The sequence below is a fragment of the Sciurus carolinensis genome, chromosome 18, assembly GCF_902686445.1.
Source record: "Sciurus carolinensis chromosome 18, mSciCar1.2, whole genome shotgun sequence".
NCBI lineage: Eukaryota > Metazoa > Chordata > Mammalia > Rodentia > Sciuridae > Sciurus > Sciurus carolinensis.
The window spans coordinates 9875550-9891706 of record NC_062230.1 but is presented as its reverse complement, the minus strand read 5'-3'; the positions used below and the strand labels follow the sequence as shown (position 1 = coordinate 9891706).

The following is a 16157-nucleotide window of genomic DNA, read 5'->3' as shown; positions in this document are numbered from 1 at the left end:
TTACAGGTGTGCACCACTGTGCCTGGCTTACGATTTAATTGTAAAATGTACCAGGAGGTCTGTTGATTGCCTTCTCAAAGTGCTGTCCTGACAGTTTTGCCTGGAGCAGGAAGCCCCCAGTGACAGTCCCTGTGCAGGAAGGGAGCCTCCTGCGGCCCAGAGGCACATCTCATGCCAGCCAAGCACTGCTCACACCAGCAGGCCCAGCCCTGGGCCCTGCCTCCACTGGAAAGCGCCTTCTGTCCTTCCTGGGGGCAGAACACCGTTCCCTCCCTGTGCAGCCATCTGGGGGAGCAAGTGCTCTGCCCACCTGACTGGGAACCAGAAACTTCCTCTACCTGGGAGCCCCCCACCAGCCGTCCTCCAGCAGAGCCCTGGCACTGTCTGGGTGCTTAGCCCACTCTGCCTAAAAGAATTGTGGAAATCCTTGAAGTACCGTGGCAAGAGGCAACGAGGAAGGTTGTGAGGAAGGAGGCAAAACAAACTGACAACGCCCTCAAGACAAGCTGAGGCTGTTCAAGTGCCGGGCAAACCCTGGTCCTGTGCCCGAGAGTCCTTGCGCATACCCTGGGACCAGCCTGAACTGGCAGGGTATGTGCACAGGGCCGCCGAGATGCTCCCCGCAGCCCATACTGGAGACCCCCAGACAGCTTCCACAGACAACTATGTCCCTGGCCACCTCTGCCAGGACACTGGCTCTGGCCTTGGAGGAGGGATGGAACTGCATGGGGTGTGCATGGGGGACTGGGAACGCTGTTTCTGGAGCTGCTACTGGTTTACAGAGTCACTTTGTAGAAATGTGTTGTGTACTTTTCTGTGTGTGGCATTCTTTAATGAAATGTTAACTACTTTTTTCTTCTTTTGAGGTGCTGGGGATTGAACCCAGGGCCTTGTGCTTGCGATGCAGGCACTCTACTCACTGAGCTATTAAAATGTTTACTTAAGAGCAAGCCTAGACGGGCCTGAGTGTGATGGCTTGACTTGATTTCCTAGTTTCTGATGCTGTGAAGGCAGCATGTATTCAGTAGAAATACTCTGGGCTTTGTGGGTCTTTTCCTGGGCCAGCAATATGTGGCACAGTTCCCTAGTGGTCCTGGGTATGGCCTTAGACGGCACCATCAGCCCCAGGATCACGGGGGGGACATCTGACACTGTGCGCCCTGTGCTGCTCAGCTGGGACGTTTGCAGGTGAGGTGGGTCTTTGGTTCGCAGCGTTGTCACCTTAGGCTGGGCCCGTGGTAGGTCAAGGCACATCTGCATCATTTTCAGACCAATTTCCCCTTTAACATTTGGGGGTTTTGCTGGGTGTGGTGGTGCACACCTGTGCTCCCAGTGACTCAGGAGGCTAAGGCAGAAGGATTGCAAATTCAAAGCCAGCCTCAACAACTTAGCGAGACCCTGTCTCAAAATAGAAAGTGAAGAGCTGCGGATGTAGCTCAGCGGTAAAGGGCCCCTGGCTTCAATCCCCAGTACAAAAAAAAAAATGGAAGAGAAAAAATGTTTCTTAGCCATCTCTGGGATGCAAGGTCGACGGAGCTGCCCGCTCAGCTCTCCACGGCCCCTGACCTCCTCTAGACCAGTGAACATGTGACTATATCGCCACCTCCTGGCACCTGTGCAGCTCAGCCAGCACACCCCTTCTGCAGCCAGGACGGGCTCACCCAGGCGGTTACCTGGGCCTTTCTAGTGGGCCGCAGAACAAGTCACTTCTGGGGCTCTGTGGCACAGTGGGCAGGGCCTGCTACACTTCCTCTCTGTCCCCTTCTGGCAGCCAGCATGGTGCTGGTCCCAGGGCACCGTGGACAGGAGATGATCCAGGCTGAACCCAGGTGCCCACAGGTAGGCCACTGGGAGAGTAGAAGGGCAAGGACAGTGACAGCTTTGAAACTGGAGAGCCAGACAAGCAACGGAGCCGAATGGGGCTGCAGCAGAGTAGGGTACGTCGTGTAATCCCAGGAGAACCCAGAATCCCAAACGTCTTGTATAGACATTTGTGACCTGCTGTCCACCACAGGGCCATGTGCCTTGTGGGGACCGCTTGATCCCAGTTTACAGGGTGGTCCCTGTCAGCTCAGACCACCCAGAACAGTTCCTTCCCCAGCTGCTGACACGGGAATCTTGAGGCCCAGCCTGCGTAAGCCAGGTCCAGCCAAGACGGTGAGGGGGCCTCACTGCGCAGGCCAGGCAGAGAGGAGACTGCAGGGTGCCCTGACGCCAGCCTCTGGACATCCACTCAGTGGACAGAACAACACTTCCTTCTCAGCCAGCCCCTGGCCACAAAGGCCTCCTGACAGGGTCCTCAGCACCAGTAATCCATGCTGGGCTGTGCTCATCTCCTGGCTCGCTCTGCAGGTCAGCCCTTTATTCTCAGAAGGGGAACGCTGAGGCCAAACAGGGCAACGCCAACCGCGCTGAGTCCCGGGACCTTTTCTGAGTCAAGGTGCCCGGGGTGGGGCCAACTAGCACTGCCCCACAGGCCTGCACTTGGGCCTCAGCCGTGGCAAACATGCATTTAAGACGTGGCTCTGGAGTGCTAGGCAGCTGAGCTTTGGATCATTTTTACAAGGATGTTGCTCAGGTGACTTAGGGAACGATGACCATGCTGAGCCCTGCAGAGCAGGTCCACATGGCCACTCCCCTGAGCCACCTGGGGCGAAGCACTTCTCAGCTTTTGAGATCTTTTCAGAGGTGACATCACGGGCATATGGGAACTTCTCAGGTCAGTGGATCTAGGAAGATTCTGTTCTGGAGGGTAGCTCCTGGGACTGGGTGTTGGGTGTCTTCAAGCCCAAGAACACTGATGTTAAAAAAGCCAGGCTGCTGTGTGAAACTGGTCACAGCTGCACCTAAAACACACATGGAAACCTGTTTCGGGCACCGTGGTGAAGCTCTGCCAGCTCTACTGGGTCCCAGTGTCTGGCCTAAGACAGAACTTTGCTCCCCTACATCAGCAGCTGGCTTAAACATTTTGGTTAAGGAAAGACAAGTTAATCCATTTGGGGGTCAGAACTTGACTGTTCTCAGCCCTCAAGGTTACCAGGGTTCTCTGAGACTTCCAGGCAGGGAGGGCTGCCATCTTAGGAGCCTTATGGACCATCCTGTCATGGGTCAAGTTTTTAACAGTGTCCTAGTTTGCACGATCTGAACCTGGCTGTCTGGCAGGGCGGCCACTAGCCATACGTGGACAAAACTGTCAATTCAACTTCTTAAGCACCCTGCACTATTTAAGAAGCTGTTCAGCTGCTCCACATGCCCCAGCTGCTGTATTGGGTAGGACAGTTCCAGAACATTCTGCCTGATCCATAAATTCTCTAGCTTCAGCTACTGAAACTCTGCCCGACAACAAAGACTATTAGACACTGTGCTTCCTGCTGCTCCTGAGAGGCTGCCAGCACCAGGCGGCCTATGGCAAGCAGTGGCTCCTCCTGCTCTTGAACTACTACGTCAGAAGACATGACTCCTGTGACAGAAGCGTGATCTTGCGTGTACCTGTGAAGCACTGCACTTACTTGGGGGTCGCTGCTCTCTTCCTTCTTTGTCTCAGAGAAGGAAAAGCAGATGTCCTTAAGCACACAGTGGGGTGGGCCCTTGAAGTGGTGGCCACAGCACCTGCTTGGGAAGCTCTCAGGTCTGGTGGCCTTTGGGTTTTAAGAGCCAATTACTATTTTCTTATGACTTTTCTACTTGGTATTTTCCATTATCCTCTAGATCAGAAGAACAGCATAGCAGTTTATCAGGACCTCAGTGACTAGCCACAGGCGACAGTGGCAGGTGTCCCATCGGTGAGCGTGTTCTGATGGGAGATGCTGATGCCTGTTCACAGCTGCATTTCCCAACATGCCGTGGGACCTGAGAACTGCCTGTCGTGTTTCTGTGCTTCCCCCTTTCTCCATTTTGCCCCTGGGGGCCAGGCTGACCCACAGGGCAGCTCAGCCGGGGCCCAGGGCAGCAGCACAGTTAGTGCAGACAGGTGGCGGGTGGGGTGGGAGGTTAAGATAGCTGTGTGTCTATCTGTCTATCAGAAGAAAGATGGTAGAGTGTTAATAGTAGTTATCCTAGAAGTAAAAACATAATTAAAATTCTTTTAATATTTTTCTAGTTTTCCCAATGATAGTTACCAAAAAAATCTCCCAAAACCCTAAGTTATTTTTATAAGTAGCAAACAGTTATTTTAAAAGAAGCTCCGTAGGTAGGAGTGTAATGATTAGATAGTTTAATTTTTACAAAGGGACCACTGCCCAAACTTGAACTTTGCTCTTTAACAAAAACCTGAAGCTATGACTTGCATATGGATTTTAAAAGGGAACCTGATCTGGGTGAACATTTAACACATCTGGCACATGGTGACATTTGACTACTACAGTAAAACATGGCTTTCTAGGGAATATTAAAAAAAATTTTTTTTTAGTTGACAGTGGACATTTATTTATTTATTTATTTATATGTGTTGCTGAGAATTGAACCCAGTTCGTCACACACACTACCACTGAACTACAACCCCAGCCCTCTAGTGAATATTTTGTTTAAAGTTCTGCTAAAAAATAATCAAATTGACAAATTATTCCACTGGAGATAGAAACAAGGATGACAGAAAATGAATGTAGATTTGTGTATTTGTGCCTCAAAAATCTTTCATTTGGAAATTAATGTGTATGATCATAACCTATAGGGAGGGCCCTTACTTAAGTATTCAGAATCTTAAAAATAGTCCCATCTTTTTTTCTAGTATTTAAAGAATGTTTTTCCTCTTTCAAAGATTGACATGTTAGGGGCTGGGATTGTGGCTCAGTGGACCTGTGAGGCACTGGGTTCGATCCTCAGCACCACATAAAACTAAATAAAATAAAGGTATTAAAAATGATTGGCATGTTCAAGATCTAGAGCTCAAATTACATAAAATATAAAAAAATGGCTCCAAAATATGTAACTATGACCAGATCAAACCTGCCCCAGGGTGAAGGCAGAACAATGGCTTGCCCCACATGGGCTACAGCAGACGGACACCAGCTCTGGAGAAGCCCTGGTCACCCCTTCCCATGTTACTAGGTGGGGACGACCATCCAGCCTCAGCTGACTGCGGAGCCCACCTGAGGGTGGATCCAGGCTGCCTGGCTCATCAGGCTTCAGTCCTGGCCTGTCTACCCCACCACGTTCCTGCTGGCCCTGATGCTGCCCATCCCCCACAAGCATAGCCAGATGCCACTACATCTAGGCTGTGTTTGCTAAACCTCAGCCTTTAGAACTGGCTCAGATGCTTTTCTCCAAGAAGTTCCACCCGATGCCTCCAGGACCCCCGTCCTCCACTCACCCCACTGTACCGCTCCCTGGACTCTGCTCCCACGCTGGTCTTAGTCCTCTCTGCACAGATCTGGACCATAAGCTGGTCAGCAAATGCTAAATGGCTGAACGCTAACGTGCAGGTCTCATTCTGATCCTTGGACCCCACATGCCACTTGATTGTGTTTACAGAGAGGTCAGGTTGGTCACAGTGCTATTGCAGAAGAATGCCAGCTGCCATTAGCTGCCATCAGTTACTGACGTCACTGTAGGTGCCAACTCCTGACCTGTCTGAAGTGCTAACCATGGCTTTCTCTGGAAGGTTCAGGTATAAGTGAGAGTTAGCCAACATTCTAAGACTTGCAAAATGATGACAACTGAAATCACCATTAGAACTGTATAAGGAAGGCATTTTCTCTAGACATTTAAACTTTTAAATGTCTTAAGTCAAACCAAAAATTAGTGCTACTAAAATGAAACACTGGGGCTGGAGAGATACCTCAGTTGGTAGAGTGCTCGCCTCACAAGCACAAGGCCCTGGGTTCAATCCCCAGCACGGCGGGAAAAAAAAAAAAAAAGAAACACTGGAAAGCCTTCTAAGCCTGTGAAAAAGAAACAGGACCTGAGGCCATGGAGATGGGGTGTGTGGGGAGCAGGTTCTGGATAAGCAGCTCTGCCTGGGACATAACCCACTAGGAGACCCTTAAATGGAGGGGTCACCTGTATCCCCAGGCCCAGAGTTCAGGGGGAAAGTGACAGTGCCCTCCTGTGCACAGCCCCACTCCCACTCTCCAAGTGAGGACCCTGGGGGAAGGTTGTGTGCTTACGCTTGTTAGGGGCTAGGTACGAGGTGCCCCAGATGCTCATGTGAGATGATGCGAAACTGTGGAGGGGAAATGACGGGGTCATGAGAGCTGTAAGGGACAGGGACGAACTGGGAGGGGACTGCTGACGGGGAGTGCTGGAGGCAGCAGGTCACGGGCATGCTTTGGGACTTGTTCTGTCCCTGGTGAGTGAACTTCTCTGCTTCCTGCTGGCCGTGTCCTAAGCTGCTTTTATCCACACGCCTTTCTGCACGATGTTCTGCCTTGCCTTGGGCCCAGGGCAGTGGAGTCAGCTGTCTGTGGACTGAGACCTGCCCCGAATGAACTTTTCCTCCTCTATGCTGTCCTTGTCAGGTCTTTTGGTCACAGTGATGCAAATGCCGACTATCAGCTCTTCTGTCGTGCAGGGAGCAGGGTGAGGAAGAGATGTGCTTCCCAGCACCTTTCCCGGCAGCCGCCTGACACCGACAATGGCTATGATTCAGTCAACAGAGGGTTAAAAACAGGCAGGAGCAGTGATGCAGCCAGCAATCCCGGCTACTCAGGAGGCTGAGGCAGGAGAATCAAAAGTTCAAGGCTGGTCTCAGCAACTTGGCAAAACCTTGTCTCAAATAAAAGTGAGAAGGGCCAGGGACTCGGCTCAGTGGAGGCGCGCCCTGGGGTTCAGTCCTCGGCACCACCGAAACAAAACAGGACAGTGTCAGTGTTTTCATTTGAATTCCAGGGCATGGTTTTGAGGCAAAATTCTTTTGCCTTAAAAGGAATTACGTGACTTTGATGCAGCAGTGGAGCCAGACGGCCATCAACAGCTACCAGCATCAAGAGAGGCGGTGCTGCGGACGGGACAGAAGGTGCCGGCAGGGTACCTCTGACCAGGCTTCAGATGTAACTAGTGATGACCAGAAACACAGAGGAGAGGAAGACACTGCCGAGAACACCGTGGGGATGCAATCAACATGACACAGACTGGGGAACCCCCAGGACAAACAGCCTGACTCTCTGACTACAGAAACAAAATGAGGGAGCCAGTGAATGTGGCTGATGGCCCCGGGTGCCACTGTCCCCTGCCCCCTCTGCTAGGTGCATTCTCTTCACACACCTGTTTTACAGCCTCTTTTGTCAAGCCTGCTCACGCCTGGCCAGCCCCAGCCGCTCATGACCTTCCTTCACCACCCGGCATGCAGGAGGGGCCAGATGGGACCCTGGGCTGCACCCCTGCCCTGCTCTGCCCTGCCTCTCAGGCCTCCTTTCCTCCATCACTTCCTCCTCCTCTACTGCGTGAACACACTAGAAAGAAACATCCCCAGCGCCACCCTGCACCGTCGCCGCACACTCCGCTCCCGCACCCTTCTCAGGGTGCTCAGACCTTTGCTTCTTGTCTCATAGGCATCCAAGCCCTGCAAGGCCGGTTCCTTGTCACTATCTGCTAAATGTCACCTTAGAGAAGCCCACGGCTGTAGATGCTGTTCCCTGCTGCTCCAGCTCCTTCAGTTGCAGGGGACTGCTCTCGGCGGTCTCCTCAGGAACTGCCGAGGCCCCGCCCCTGCCCCCAGCGCAGGCCTGGAGGCCTGGCTCCCCCTGGCGTCCCACACAGTGCTCTGCTCCTCTGCTCAGAGCTCCCTCCCTCCTGCAGGCCCCCTCCCAGGGTGCCTACTCCGCAAACCTAACCGTCACATTCACTAGGTGGCACCTCATTCGGCCACCACCGCGCCTTGTTTTAGTTCTCAGCATGGCTTCTTTATCCTTGGTGTTCTGCTTAGTTTCACTGACTGCTTCCTATCACCAGGACGTGAGCTCTGAAGGAGCCAGGACCTCGCCTGCTTGTTTCTCTATCTCTAGAGCCCAAGCCAGTGCCTGGCGTGCCTCAGACACTCTCTCCCTCTGCCTGCAGCTGTCAAAGGAATGATGGCCCTCCTGGAACCTCTGCTCTTTCTCAGGCATGGCCTAAGATAACGTCACACAGTGTTTGCACATCTGCTGCCACGGAGCCGACGCTTTCTGAAGGGAAATGAGGTCATTACTGTTAGCCTAGGCCCTCTTTAGAACACAATGAGGAGTGGAAGAAAATGCAGAGGAAGGGGATCAGATGGCTATGGGACCACAGTTGCCACCAAAGGCAAGGAGGCTTTGGGAAAGCCCTAGAAGACCTAGAGAGATAGGAAGGCTGCTGTTAGGGGCACTAACACTGTGCAGGATAACGAATCCAGAGGCACGGGGACAATGCCCCCAGCCCACCCGGCCAGGATCCCACCCTTCTCTGGTGACTGAGGCGCAGTCAGAGCCCCCATCTCCAGACGTGGCCCAAGGCAAGTGCACTCACAGGAGATGCGGCTTCTGGTGTGGAGGCCAGCACTCTGAAGGTGGAAGTGTTTTTTGGCAACATCGGCTCTCTTATCAGCAGCTGCTCCAGCGGACAAGCACTCCAGGTAGTCAGGAGGGGGGATGGCCATGCTGCTCTTCTCAGACAGGTCCACCGTGCTGACACTTCTCACCGGCGCCGGGCTTGAAGCCACAAACCAGAGGGCAAGTCAGGTCAGGTCCTGCACCCCCTGGGACCCCCAACATCCCAAGACCACAGTAACAGCAGGTCACTAAGCGGAAAGGGCAGCAGGAGGGGACTATGACACAAACTCTACACATCCATATGAAACACTCGGGTGTTTCTCCTGGGTTGTAAATGTATACTCAAAAAACATTCTTTAAAAGGCTGAAAAAAGGAGAGGAAAACAAGTTTAATCAGGGGTTGGCGCTTGGGTATTTAAGGGTAGTGATAAGAAAACAAAGACCTTAGCAAGCATCGAGTGCTTAAGGTTAACAAATTTTAGACTCAGAATTCTAGCATCTTAAAATGAAGCTTTATTTGTTGGCATGGTAGCACTTTCACTCTTCTGTTAGGGACAAGTATCCTGAGATGGCACCACCAGACACTGCCCTGGGGGAGGACCTGGAGAAGCGGACCATGGCGTGTGGGGGTTGACCTGGGCAGCCGGGTAGGCTGTGGCGGCTTCTCCGAGACAAGGAACACTAAGCATGAGGCAGTTCAAGATAAGGATGACCAGTCCAATTTGGACTTGTCATCTTGGGGGGCCCAAGGGCAGCCAACCACAACTGCCTAATACACATACAAAAATCCATTCTTTTTTAAAGAATGTTTTTAGTTGTAGATAGACACAGTACCTTTATTTTATTTATTTTTATGTGGTGCTGAGGATCAAACCCAGTACCTCACATGTGCTAGGCAAGCGCTCTACCACTTGCAGCACCCCCCAAAATCCATCTTAAACCAGGAAGAGCTCTTTCTGGGTTCTGGTCTTGGTTCTGCACTTCTGTGTATCTTTGAACACATTCTTGAACCTGTCTGTCTTCTTCCTGTGTTGTTGTGGTCCTGGTGATTGAACCCAGGGGGGCTTTACCAATGAGGTACATCCCCAGCCCTTGGTAGTCTTTATTTTGAGATAGGGTTTTGCTACACTGCCCAGGCTGGCCTCAAATTTGCGATCCGCCTCCCTGGATAGTGGCACCACCATGCCCAGCAGTTTCCTCGTTTTGAAGGTGGGGGGAAGATTCCATCTCATAGGGCTGAGGTGAGCTAATCAACATAAAGCAGTGGGGACAGTCCTGGGGTGACGGCTATTAGTTCTGTGATGCTCTTGCCTGGGTTGCAGGTCTGAGGTTCACTGAGGGCCACTGGTGCTATCAGTCAGGGGAGTGATGAGACGGCCCAGAAAGCACAGATGAGGGAAAGGACCGGGCACGGACTGGAGGAGTGCCATGTCCAGGTCGTGGGCAGGAGAAGGCCCTGCAGAGGGCTCTGAACAGGGACCGCAGGTGAGGCAAAAGGAAAACAAACGGCATAGGGGTCCAGGAACCAAGGCGAGAGAACATTTCCAGAGAGCATTGGCTAGTGGTGAGAGCTGCTGAGCATGACAGGGTGGAGGAGGTGCTGGGCCTCCGCACCCGTGCGGGTGGAGCCAGTGAGGGTGATTTCAGAGGGCTGCAGGAGGCGGGCGACAAACGACGGTCTGGGTCCTGCGTCTCCACAGCAGACCGTTAGTTAAGCCTGTCCACCATCAGGGACGCGCACAGCGACACTGGAGCAGCCATCTGCTCCTATTCCCCAGGGGCTGAAGTTCTACCCAAGGTGGCTGCTACATATCTAGGCTCTAATTCAGTTTTTCTTTTTTTTCTTTCTTTTTGTCTGTTTTGTGGCAGAGATTGAACCCAGGGCCTCGTGTACACTAGGCAAGTGTCCTACCACTGACCATATCCCAGCCCTCTAGGTTATAATGCTGATGTGCCTGGAAACATCAGGGAGAAGGTCGGTTTTCCAATTTTTTTCTGGGAGATTTGGGTCACATCCACTACCTTGGTGTAGGCATGGTCACTGATTCCTTTGCATTTTCTTCCAACAACTTTGTATATGATGACGGGAACCAACCCCTCCTGCAGGCAAAGGAAAAAAACAAAACAAAAAAAAACAAACCAAAAACACAAAAGATCTGTTTGTGATATAAGAGGTGGTCAGGTAAGCAGTACACACCGGGGGCATCCTGATGGTGGCCTGCGGCAGGATGGCCCAGGTTAGTAATAAAGGCTCATAAGGGACAGACTGAGTGAAACTAAGGCTTTTATAAAGTATGACTTGGCACACAAACCAAAACAATATACATTTTACATACATATTCGTGTTATTTGGATTCCCTTTTATTTTTTATATTGGCTTTATTTCATACACAGCAAACTGACCACCTAGTACCAATGAGGCTTAGGCAGACTTGTGGTTGAAATGATGAGGGTGACATTTAAACTATTTGTCTTAATTTTTTTTTTCTTTTGGTACTGGGGGCTGAACCCAGGGGTGCTTTAGCTTTACCACCAAGCTATATCAAAACCCTTTCATTTTATATTTTGAGACAGGGTCTCACTAAATTGCTTAGGGCCTAAGTTGCTGAGACTGCTTCAAACTTGCCATCCTCCTGCCTCAGCCTCCGGAGACTGAGATTACAGAGATATGTCACCATGCCCAGCTATGTCTTAAAGTATATCTTACATGCAGATTATCCCTGAGAAATCCAAAGTCATTTTGTTTTATTTTTTGGATTGAACCCAGGGGCACTTAACTACTGAGTCACATCCCTAGCCCTTTTATATTTTTTATTTTGAGGCAGGGTCTAAGTTGCTTACAGCCTCACTAAATTATCAAAGCTGGCTTTGAACTCAAGATCCTCCTGCCTCAGCTGCCCAAGCTGCTGAGATTATAGAAGCTCACCACTGTGTCTGGCTCCAAAGTCACGTTTTTTAAAGTAATAAAGAATATGCTAACCTCTGTCAGGGGTTTCTTCATATGATCTGTTAATCTCTTCATGTGCCAAATTAATCTATATGTACACAGACACACCAAAAATAGCCGGGGATGGAATGACTCAGCTAACTGAACTACAAACCTGACTTTGGCTGAAGCACTAATATGTCCACACAATTTACATCTTAAATGAACATTCTGAAATGAGGGCCATGTAAACCCTGTGCAGATGGTTCATGTCAACTTACGCTTTGGTGGCATCGTGCTCCCCATAGAGCCAGCCGTCCTTCTCCTCAGGGATGAGCAGTGTGATGACATCTCCCTGTGCAAAGCTGAGCAGGGTCTTGTTGGTACCAGCAGTGTGAGGGAAGATGGTCTTTACTTTGTGTTTTTTCATCAGGTTCAGTCCAGATGCGACTGAAACAGAACGCTGTAAACTGGCATCTTCTGAGGCATCTATTAAAGTGGGCACAGCAGTGACAGCTTTTCAAAGCATAGTCCGCGGGCAGTTGAGAACACCATCCCTTTCCATCCCTTCCCGTGTATCCTTCTACTTTAATGCAGCATACTTCCAGGCCTTTCACGTAGCCCAGGTGGGACTGGCCTACAAGGGAACAAGTAGGCTTTGGCCTGAGGGCTGTCACAGTGGGCAGAGGAGCCCTGGCCACAGGCCCTTGCAAGAGGAGAGGATGAGCTGGGAGGCACTTGCTTCCTCTGCAAGGTTGCAGCCAGGCTGGCTCTTCAGAGATAAGAACTGCCCCAACACCCAACTACTACTCTGTTGAATCACAGAAGCATCTGAGGCAAGAGCACAGACCCACGGCTAATGACCTGAAGCATCAGGAAAAGGAGCAAACTGGAAATGTAGGTGTTCTGGCTTCCCAGTCTTGAGCAAGGATGAGGGGACAGTTCCCTTTATGGAGCCCTCACTAGGTGGCAGTCAATGATCTCAATGCTTTACAGCCAACAGAAAGGCACTGTTACTACTGACAGAAGAAGGCACTGACCCCAAGGAGTTCCCAGAAAGCACTGCTAGCAAATGGTGGGCGAGACGCCATCTGCTGGCAGTAAGCCCACAGCCTCCACTGGAGGTGCTGTGCTGCAAAGGTCAAGGGTCATCTCTCAAATCCCGGCAGGCTGACATGCACCACTCCAGGAAAGTAAAGATTGGAATGGAGATTTAATTTAAAGCAATGTTGGCTCTCTTTTTGCTTTATTCTTACCAAAATAAATATATAAGTAAGATTTTCCCCTTTGCAGCACTGGAACTGAACCCAGGGCCTCACACAGCCAGGCAAGTGCTCTACCACTGAGCCACAGCCCCAGACCTTTCTTCTTTGTTTTTATTTTGAGACAGGGTCTCACTAAGTTGCCCAGGCTGGCCACTAACTTGCAATCCTCCTGTCTCGGCCTCCTGAGTAGCTGGAATTACAGGCATGCGCCATGTGCTTGGCTACGTGCCTTACATCTTGTGTCACTCCATACCTCCTTTGAAAGGAATTAACCGCAGGCTATCATTTTTCCCTTATGCTAAGCAATCCTCATTGTCATTAGGGCGTCTCTCATCTTTGGCCAACAGCTTCGAGCATCTAATCTGCAGGTTCTCTCCAACACCCAACTTGATTGCTGCCACATTTACCCACAGGGGCCTCTAGAACACTCATACACGTGGGTCAGGCACCACAACAGAGCCCTCAAGGGCCTGGGTGCCAATGACCCGACAAGAGAGGGGGCCTAATCAGGGAAGCAGCCTGATATATCTATTTTTCCTGATTGTCAAACTGGTCCTGATGGTTCAGAAATTTAAGCGGTTAAATTTAGGTCTCCAGAAAGCAGGAGGTGTCCTGTTAGAGATGATGGAAAATACTGATGAGAATTCAAATTAAGCCTATTGGTAAGATGAATAACCATAATTTTGTCATGTGAGCTTTTACAGTTTGTTTTACTGAAAAGGAAATTTAACTGTAATAGCCACCAAATATGGAACACAGGGTGAGGCTGTGCACATTTAGCTCATTCATTTTTAAACATAAAACCTCTCAATAGAATGTTTATCCTATGCATACATCCACCAGTAGTCAGAATTAGTGTCAGAAATGTGTCACTTATCAAGATGTCCTGTGGTCTAACCCTCATTTGTTTTAAGATGTAAGCTACTCAAGGCCAGGGCCAGATCTACCTATCATACCTGCTCATTATTTATCTTTCTCCTTCCAATACATTTAGCCAAATGTTTATTTTATAAATTACTTTTAAAAATTTAAAAGGTACCTTAAAAGAAATTAAACTAAATATCTTACCTGTTGAATTATTTATCCTTTCTGAATTCTGTGCAACTGTTGCTGGGTTATTGAACATATCAATCAGAGGACTGGTATATGCTCTGGCCGAAGGAGCTGGGGGCATCTTTGAAGAAAGGGTGTCGTAATCTTTCCCAATCTGTAAAAAAATTATTGGTCTATTATTAGAATAACACAGTGGAACAGTAAAGAGTTCCAGAACTGTTTTGTATCACATGCTTTAAATCCCACCTTCTTCCCCAAATTCTCTTAGTTGTAGGGCAATGCCCCATATTGATTATTTCGAGAATACCATACCTCCTTTTTTTTTCCTTTCATTTTTATTTTCACTATTAAACAACAACAACAACAACAACAACAACAACAACAACAACAACAACAAAAAGCAGCAGCTATTCTCCATTCCCTCCCACCTCCTGGCAACCATTCATTAATCTACTTTCTCTCCATAGGTATTTTAGGTTCCCTAAAGTGCTACTTGGCTATAGGATTCTACATTTAAAATGAATTTTCCACAGAATTTTGAATGCACTTACACTAAATCCTAGGGTCTCATTTTGCTAAAAGAAATCTGGTATCAATGGAATTCACTTTTCTTTGTAAGTAAATTATTCCCTTTCCTCTGGAAGTTTCTAGACTTTTCTCTGTATCCCTAATATTCTGAAACTCGGCCCGAGTCCATGTAAGTGCTGGATCCCTCTGGCTGCTGTGCTGAAAGTCAGGCACAAGGCCACTTCTGCCCTCCCCACAAAGACACTGTTACAAGGGTAGAGGGGTGAGACACGGGTGGACCTGTGATGTGCTTTGAAGGCCAAAACAATAGGATACACTGACAGAGGTTGGGGCAGAGGACAGAGACAGGAGCCGACCTTTGGTGACGGAGTCACGGGAAGGACGGAGTTGCATCTTACTGGATGGGGAGGAATGTTCAAGCAGGGTTAGGGTGAGAAAATCAGTTATATGTTTTAGACAAGGTGGATTTGAGGCCCCTGTTGGAATCCAGGTGTGCTGTGAGGAGGAAGTGAGTGGGCCATGCCTCAGCCCGCCTGCTGTGTGTATCTGTCCTCTTGCTGCCTTGTTTGTAACAACTTTTTTGTTATTGTCATACTGTGTTTTGGAAGAGTTCTTTGGCTTAGTTTTCCAAGCAATTCCACTCTGCTATTGAGCCTATTGGTGGTGCTATTTGTGGAGAAGGGGAGAAGGAAAAATGCAATTAAAATTCAAACATGTATTCAAGTAGGAATGGACAAGCATGATGCATCTTCACTCGCCCAAGGCCTGGTTTCAAGGGTGACCAATTCATGGTCAATCTTTTTTGTGCATAACTTCATCCAGCTTCCCAAACCATGCTGGATTACCTTGAAACAAATCCAAGACATACTGTTTCAACTATAAATAATAACCCCCTTTTAATTCCCAAGATCTCTAGCAGATTGTTCTTGGATTCCTCCACCTCTACTAACTCTGTGGTCCCCAGTACAGTGCTGCTGGTTTTTCTTTGGTGCCTCCTTTTGTGATGATTTTCTCACTGTCCAGGAGCACCAGCTTGCCCCTCTTCTTTTCGTTGTTCTGCTCGGCTGTTCTTGCTCTGTTCTTATGACCACGGCTGCCACGGTGAGGTGGGAAGAGGCACCTTCCAGGGGTGTACTTCCAGGGTGCTTGCCCTAATAATCAGACATACTGATTTGACTGGAAGACCAAAGTCCCTGCTGCCTATTGTTTGGGCTAGGGGAAGAGACTAACCAGTCCCCAGTCAACTACATAAAGAGATACACTTCCTATATCCAGCAGCTCTGCGCTCCTGGCCCCTAAAAACAGCTCCACCCTGTGCAGCAGTCTCACCCTGCATGTGCCTGGGGAAGAGGTTCCTTCCATTTTGATTCTCCACACACTTAATTCTCTGCACACCAATCCTGCCTTTCCCTTCTTATAAACTCAGTGCTCCGGGTCCCTCGATGGCATCATCTCTTACTTTCCTATGCACTAAGGGTGGGTTCTAGTCTGGAGGTAGGCTGCTGGTTTTTAAAGTCTTTGCTCTCATTTCAGGGGGGCTGTGGATGAACAAGGGTGGATCCATGTGAGCAAACTCTCTGCTGGATCAAATCTCCACACATTTGTGAAAACTAAGAAAGTAGTGAAGTCCCGGTTCAAACAACAGTGAACTACAGGCTGAATTCATTACCTTGAACACTTGCCCCCATGCCCAGAAGTGACTGGCACTGGATGAATAGCATAGGAGTTTTTCAGTCTATTTTGTAAGACACCTATACTTCCTTCACTGGAGGTAAACTTATAAAGCTGGAATCATTACAGTTTAAAGGAGTAACAATAAAAGTTTCAAAACGAAGACAACAGTGCTAGACATAGTATAAAACATTTGCACAGCTAATTTCAAATTTGTAGGTAAAGGAAAAAAGTCGAGAAAAGTAGATAAGGAGAGATCATGAACCAGGA

The 16157-nt window shown here is 49.4% G+C and overlaps 1 protein-coding gene across 1 annotated transcript in view; it reads right to left on the bottom strand.

Annotated features, from left to right (window-relative positions):
- Baiap2l1 (BAR/IMD domain containing adaptor protein 2 like 1) overlaps positions 1-16157 on the bottom strand; it is a 90052-nt gene that overhangs the window by 2384 nt on the left and 71511 nt on the right. The window contains 5 exon segments of the mRNA XM_047533012.1: positions 8422-8475; positions 8477-8603; positions 10467-10544; positions 11652-11859; positions 13704-13842. Coding sequence (XP_047388968.1) covers positions 8422-8475; positions 8477-8603; positions 10467-10544; positions 11652-11859; positions 13704-13842 — 606 coding nt within the window.